Here is a 7,158-nt window from a genome sequence, read left to right on the forward strand (position 1 = left end):
ATTTTCATTTGTTGTCATTTGTAATCATCAAAATTAAACAAAATAAACATTTGAAATATATGAGTTTGTATGTAATGTATGAATATAATATACAAGTTTCACTTTTTAAATGGAATTACTGAAATCAATCTACTTTTTCATGATATTCTAATTTCATGACCAGCACCTGTATGTGTTGCCATTTTAATGGATATGTTTTTAAAATGTATATTTAAAAAAAACTTCCATCTTGCCTTTTTTGTTCCACATGGGCAGTTCCACTTTCACTTCAAGCTCAGGTCTTCTACCAGAGGCCTGGGGACTTGAGGGTTCTCTTCAGTATCTTAGCTGTTCCTAGGACTGCGCTCTTCTGCACAGAGATCTCTGAGGTTGTTTCTGGGATCTGTTGGAGCCACTCTTCCAGTTTGGGGGTCACAGCACAGAGTGCTCTGATGACCACTGGTACCTCTGAGGCCTTGACTTTCCACTGCTTCTCCATTTTATATATCTAAAGCTACATCTATATTTATATATATTTTTATTTCATTTTTTAGGTAAATAAAAACAAATGCCATGGCTGCAAGGTCCTCGACTCAGCTTGCTTGGAACCTAGGCTGAGGAAAGACTCTTAACCTACACTGGCTTGACCCAACTAGGGCCCAGACCTTCTTCAGCTTCCTAAACGACTAGACGGTTTGATGGATGTGGTTAGTTTAGCTCCTGGTGACAATTACAACACAAAGTCTGGTGACTGACAGTGGAGTTAATGTTTTGAAGAGGAACACCTGAAATACAAACCTTCAATAGAAGAACCACCACCTGTCGGACCGACACCAGCAGCCTCTCTCTGTCCTGATGGGAAACTCCTTGAAGACGGTGTGACATCACTGTAAAGCTCGGGTTTTTTTGTGAAATGTGGGGCTTATTTCATTTCATCTTTAAGTTTTCCATTTTTCCAGCAGCGTTCCTCCTCCTTCACCTTCCTGTAATAAGATGTTATTCTGTGAATCCGCCACAGGCATAAACAGAATGTATCACCACCAGTGGACGAGTTCTACCCACTCGTGACCTTTGAGCTCCGTCTTGACATTGTTTCTGCAGCACGCTGACGTGCAGCTTCTGCTGGCCCAGACAGAGAAGAACTACTTTGAAAGCCAGCTGAAGCTGGACCGGGTCTCTGGCGAGAAACAGGCCCTGCTGCAGGAGAACAGGAGCCTGGAGGCGGACCGGAATGAGCTGCGACTCAAGCTGAGACACATCACCCAGGACAACGTTCAAACCAAGGAGAGGTCGGTCACTGAAAAGTGGGATATCCGCTTTTCACAAAAAATATAAATAAAATACAAAATTCAACACGTGCATCTAAATGTTTTCCATGTGGTAGTAGCTGAGAGTCATTCCCAGCACACCCTCTGAGCAATAACTGATCAAGCAAGAACTTTGTCACTAACTATAACAGTACACTCTGTTTGTCTGTTAGCAAATATCTCATAAACCACTGAATGGTTTTCAATGAAACTTTCAGAAGGGAATCAGTGGATGCATGTCTACAACTCATTAACTTTTGGAGTCAACTATATTAAAGATGGCTGCCACAAATGATCAATCTTGGCCAACAAAAAAATGCCTACGACTCAGTCAGATTTACAGATGTTGAGCTAAGTCTTGGTGTGGCAATAGCTGAGTATCTTCTTCAAAACATACTCAGAGCACGACACATTGTGCAGTATTTTTGCTTAACCCTTTGACATTAACTGTTGGAGTCAACTCTGTCTGTCTGTTAGCAAAATATCCCATGAACCACTTGATGGATTTTATTGAAACTCTCAGAAAGTAATCACTGGATGAACATCTACAACTGATTAACTTTTGGAGTCAACTCAATTCAAGATAGCGGCCACAGCTAATCAACTTTGGCAAACACAGAAATGACTCTAACTCAGTCAGTTTTGCATATATTGAGTTAAAACTTGGTGAGAGTTTACATTCACGTTACAAACTTTGAGCACTAACATATCTTGCAATTGGTTATAACTCCAACATTTGTCACCATAAGATGATCTTAGTTTAAAACTCTAACATAAAAGATGGTGGGCGATGTGCATTTCTTTCTTCTTTAAATAACCGTGTTTTGGAGGAGAAATTCAGCAGCCCTTAAAGCTGCAGACAAAGAGGAGCCCGTTTGGTTTCCTGAACCCGAGTCATTACTCGTTGGCCGTAACGTCATTGCTTTGCTTACAGCGAGCTGAGTTTGAAGCGAAGAGCAGCAGCAGCAGAGGAGGAGAGCAAAAGGTCCCACCGGGCCCAGCGGGAGGCCGAGGACGAGAGGCGTCAGGCGGAAAAGGAGAGGCAGGAGAAGACGGCCGAGTGCCTCAGCTGGAGAGAGAAGCACCAAGAGCTGGCCAGCAGGCTCCAAGCTGAGGAGGACCTGAGAGCTCAGAGGCAAAACAAAGCAGTAAGACAGCTCCACGCAGACACACTGTATGTCATTACTACTGGAGTTCTGTTAAAAAAAAAAATAAACTAAGATGATAGAAAAGTTTCTTGTTGTCTTGTAAGACACACTCTGAAGGAGTTAAAGGACCTCCTTCAGAGTGCTCACACATGTCTTGGTGGTCTCTCTCACTATAGCAAGGCCACCTAATATTTATAATCTCATCAAACACATAAAGTAGGTCTTTATCATAAGAAGATTCACAACTCCGATAAAGTGGCCTTTTTTTCCGATTTGCAGATACACAGCATTAGTTTACTGACGCGTTCTAACAATGCCAATTCTCTTAACAAATGGACCTTTTTAAAGGGGACCTATTCTGCTTCCTTGAACAAGTCAGGATAAGTCTATGGGCTGTACAAAACATGTTCATTACATTTAATACACAAAATCATTCTTAGATGTTGAGATTTCACCTGATCAGTTCTGCCTGTTTTGAGCTCATTTCAGAATTATGCAAATAAGCTGCTATTGGCCACGCCCCCCAACTCAGTGTCCCATCTCAAAACATGAAAACTCCCTGAAGGATTAAACGCTGCGGGTCTGACACACATTTATATCGTTAATAATTTAAACTCTGAGGATTCTGACTTTGGGACAGGGGCACTTAGCGGTTCTGAACCGACATTTATTGAGTAGGAGAGCGGCATTAAGTGGGTCTGAAACCCGTCTGGTAGCGGGTCGGGACAGCAGTAATATAAAAACATGTTCTATATTGTAGTCGACAACAGAACATTTTCCTTTTCCAGCAGACATTGTTCAGGGGTAAAACCAGCAGAACAAACATGACGGTCTTCTTGTAATGAAGTGGGTGGAGCTGCACTTGGGTTGCTAGGTGAGGGGCTGGGCTCGGCTTGGGGTTGCTAGGTCACAAGAATTGTGACAAAACAATCCTGAGGTTTTTAAAACAGGTCGTTTTGCAAACACCAGAAAACATTTACTTATTGTCAAAAAACGGCAGAGTGTTGTTGTTTTTTTTTGTGCTTGGACTGTTTCTAGAAGCAGTAGATCCCCAAATGGAAGTACAAAAACATGCAAAAAGTGAATTTTGCACCATAAGTCTCCTTTAATATAGTTATTTTCTGTTTTGTTTTTTCATCTTTCCAAAAACAGTGCCAAGCTAACATCAAGAGCTATTTTCTGTGCATGACGGAGAGTGATCAGCGGGTTAAAATCCTCAAAAATCCAGATGGTGCTCTGAGAAATTTCACGGTGGGTAATAAGATCCAGCGTTTAGTCAAAGATGTCTGCCTTACAAAGAGAGTGTTGCGGCTTTCATGCATGTGGCGTAATTTCACACAGGAGGGCAATCCTGTATACATCACCACCTCAGACTGTGACGATCCTGAGAGGAGCCCATCCAGGTAAAAACAACTACGACACCTATTTAGCAGTGCGGAGAAAGAAACAAATCAATTCTGTTAATATATTCAGTAAATCTCTATTTTTCAGGACCATGTTTAGGATTTCTGCCCCCCACACAGGGAGGGATCTGGGTCCAAGTCACTTCGATGAGCTGCCCGCCTTTGGGGGAGAGCGACCGGACTCTGGACCTTCGCGCCGAAGCAGGAAGGTGGTTGATTACTTCTGGATCCCAACAGACCAGGAGTGATAGCCCATTCTGCACAATCAGACTGTAACTGTTGGGAATACAGTTGTTTATTTTTGTAACATTTATTTCATTAATTTCTTGCAAATGGCTTTAAATTTAAATGTAAAGTAAAGGTTAAAAAGCATAAAATTAAGACTGTAAAAAACATTGGTTTACAGTTTTTGTTATCATGCTGGTAGTCATGTGACCTGAGTGTGAAAGCGCAAAAAAGTGCATGTTGGGGCAGATTGAACATGCTAGCAGGAGAGAAACATGGCTCAGAAAGCACGTAAACCTAGTGCAGAATGTCCAAGGCGCAAACGGTAAACATTTTGTACATGTATGCCATGTTGCAATGTAATTATACAGTCATTGTAAACGTGTGGTGAATTTGAGAATGACGCTGTACGTTCTTCATTTGTTGTTCAGTTTTCACGGTGTTGCAGTGTCCTACTGTCAAGAGAGCTGAGACAATTAAAGATACCAAGACATCAGTACGAGACGTGGGCCTTTATTTCCTGTAAAACCGGTGCAGTTACAGACCGTCAATCTAACACAGCAGGTGTTTTTTTTTTTAAAGATTTAAGAAAACTTGTTTTAAATACCTCTAATATATATATATATATATATATATATATAACTGAAAGGTTTCCCCGTCCCGCTGATGAAAAACATCCCCAAAGTATGATGTTGCCTCCACCGTGCTTCACTGTAGGAAGGGTGTTCTCAGCAGCACAATGAGAGGTTTTGGATTGCACCAGACATGGTGTTGTCCTTGATAGACAAAAAGTTCCACTTTAGTCCCATCTGACAACAGCATCTTCCCTCACGCATCTGGTGAGTCTCCAATAAACCTTTTGGCAAATTCCACATGGTCTTATTTTTTTCTTGCAGCTTCTAGTGCTTCTATGGACAGATCCTCCCATCTCTGCATTAGAGCTGCCCAGCTCCATCAGGGTTATCTTTGGCCTCCTGGCTGTTTCTCTGGTTAATGTCCTCCTTACCTGCTCTGTGACTTTTAATGGACCACAGAGTCTTGGCAGGTTTACAGTGGTGATGTAATCATTCCATTTTCTAATACTGGATTTAGGGGGTTCAGGATTCTGGGATATTTTCTTTATAATCCAACCAACAATTTTGACTTAGAAAATTCTTTGGTCTTCATGATGTCTCTTGCTTGGTGGTAGCCCTTACTACTTAGAGGTGTTGATCCTAGAAGCAATCAGAGCAAGTTTTTCCACTGTCTCTAGATAGAGGCGGGGGGATGCGTTGACGGATGAGCACCGCAGCCCGCGGAGGAAGAGGCCTCGGCTGGCGCGCCCATCCTGGCAAGAGGTTGACTCTTTAAGGGCTGAGGTGGAACAGCTCAAGGCCCTACTCAAGGCCCCAGACCCTGTGCCGGTTTTCCCGGCAGCAGCCTGGGAGTTGGAGGAGGACCTGGACGATGACGGAATCTCGGTGAGGGCCTCCAATTCTGAGTTTCAGTCTCTTGCGGAGCAGAGGCCCTGGACTCCAGAGGGGGAGCCCCCGAGCATGGAGGTGAATGATGGGTCTGGAAACTCCCGCAGGAGTTCAGTTAGCTCTGAACCAGGGGAGGAACCAGGCCCACTGCGGGCAATCATTTTGGCAGCGTTGGCTAGAGTCGGTCTGGACGATGCCCCAGCTGCCCGTCCCATGGGAAACCCGTTTTTTCGCCGGGCTCCAGCGGCCCCTCCGTTTGAGGTCCCACCATCTCTGGCCTTCTTGGAGGAACCTAGGAGCTTTTCCCACCATGGTAGGGACGCACGGACCCTGGGGTCCATGTGCAACCCCGGGGATCATGGTCTAGGCCGCATGCCCCCCGTGGATCACTGCATCGCGTCATTGGTCCTTTACCCGGACGAGGCGCTAAAAGAGAAGGCCCGCTGTCCGAGCGCCCAGTGTCGGGTGACAGACGACCTTTTGTGCCGAGCATACGACGCTGCGGCCCGTATGGCACGTATTGGCAATTCCTTCTCGATTCTCCTCCTGGCTCAATCCCAGATGCTACAGCCAGGCGCGGCGGGAGCGGCACTGGGAGATACTAACAACGCTGCCCTTCAGGCCTTTGGGCTTATGTCCAGGGAATTGGGTCGCCTGTTGTCCACCCTAGTGGTCACCTGGCATCAGGTCTGGTTGGCGCAGGTGCCCATCTCAGATCATTGTAGGCAGAGCCTGCGCAGGCTGCCGGTAGTCCCGGGCCAGCTGTTTGGACCAGAGGCCGAGAGGGCACTACAATGCCGTAGGCAGTCCAGTGAGGCCTCTGGGGCTGGGGGTGGTCGAGGTTGGCCGATGGGACCCCCCGTTCCACAACCACGGAGACGGGACGTACGAGACCCGCGCCGTCAATTTCGGGCCGCCACTCGTCCACAGTTTGGACGGCGGAGAGGTTTTCACAGCTGCACCTGGCCTATTGGAAGGCCCACTGCGCAGACGCGTGGGTGTTAGGTACCATGTCCCAAAGGTACAGGTTGCAGTTCCGCCGTCGGCCCCCACCCCCATCGGGGGTCAAGGTGACCTCGGTCAAAGATCCTGCGCGAACTGCGGTTCTGCTGCAGGAAATAGAAACCCTCCTGGACAAAAAGGCCATAGTATTGGTTCCACCGCCTTTACAGGCCGGTGGGTTCTACTTGACCTACTTCCTCATTCCAAAGAAAGACGGCTCCCTTCGGCCAGTGTTGGATCTCAGGGGGTTGAACCAATTTCTGAAGGTCCTGCCTTTTCGCATGATCCGCATGTGTGACGTTCTTCAGACCATCTGTCCAGGAGAGTGGTTTACATCCAAAGACCTGAAGGACGCGTACTTCCACGTTCCAATCCATCCGGAACACAGGAAGTACCTGCGGTTTGCCTTTCACGGCGTGGCCTACGAGTTCGCGGTCCTGCCGTTCGGGCTCTCCTTAGCCCCTCGAATCTTCACGAGGTGCATGAGGGCAGTCTTAAGCCCCCTGTGTCTGTCGGGGCTAAAGATCCTGCCTTATCTCGACGACTGGCTCCTCTGCGCCCCCTCCTTTCAAGAGGCAGAGCAGGCAACGTCGAAGGTCCTGGACCATGTCGAAGCGCTAGGGATCGCAGT

At 46.5% G+C, this 7,158-nt stretch overlaps 1 protein-coding gene across 1 annotated transcript in view; it reads left to right on the forward strand.

Annotated features, from left to right (window-relative positions):
- LOC112449744 (trichohyalin) overlaps positions 1–4,591 on the forward strand; it is a 14,754-nt gene extending 10,163 nt beyond the window's left edge. The window contains exons 4-8 of the mRNA XM_025002040.2: positions 1,081–1,268; positions 2,221–2,434; positions 3,587–3,685; positions 3,776–3,837; positions 3,926–4,591. Of these exons, the coding sequence (XP_024857808.2) occupies positions 1,081–1,268; positions 2,221–2,434; positions 3,587–3,685; positions 3,776–3,837; positions 3,926–4,085 (723 nt within the window). The 3' untranslated portion in view covers positions 4,086–4,591. The remainder of the gene's footprint in view (positions 1–1,080; positions 1,269–2,220; positions 2,435–3,586; positions 3,686–3,775; positions 3,838–3,925) is intronic.
- Positions 4,592–7,158: the final 2,567 nt, after the last annotated feature.

Source organism: Kryptolebias marmoratus, linkage group LG11 (genome assembly GCF_001649575.2).
Source record: "Kryptolebias marmoratus isolate JLee-2015 linkage group LG11, ASM164957v2, whole genome shotgun sequence".
NCBI classification, from domain to species: domain Eukaryota; kingdom Metazoa; phylum Chordata; class Actinopteri; order Cyprinodontiformes; family Rivulidae; genus Kryptolebias; species Kryptolebias marmoratus.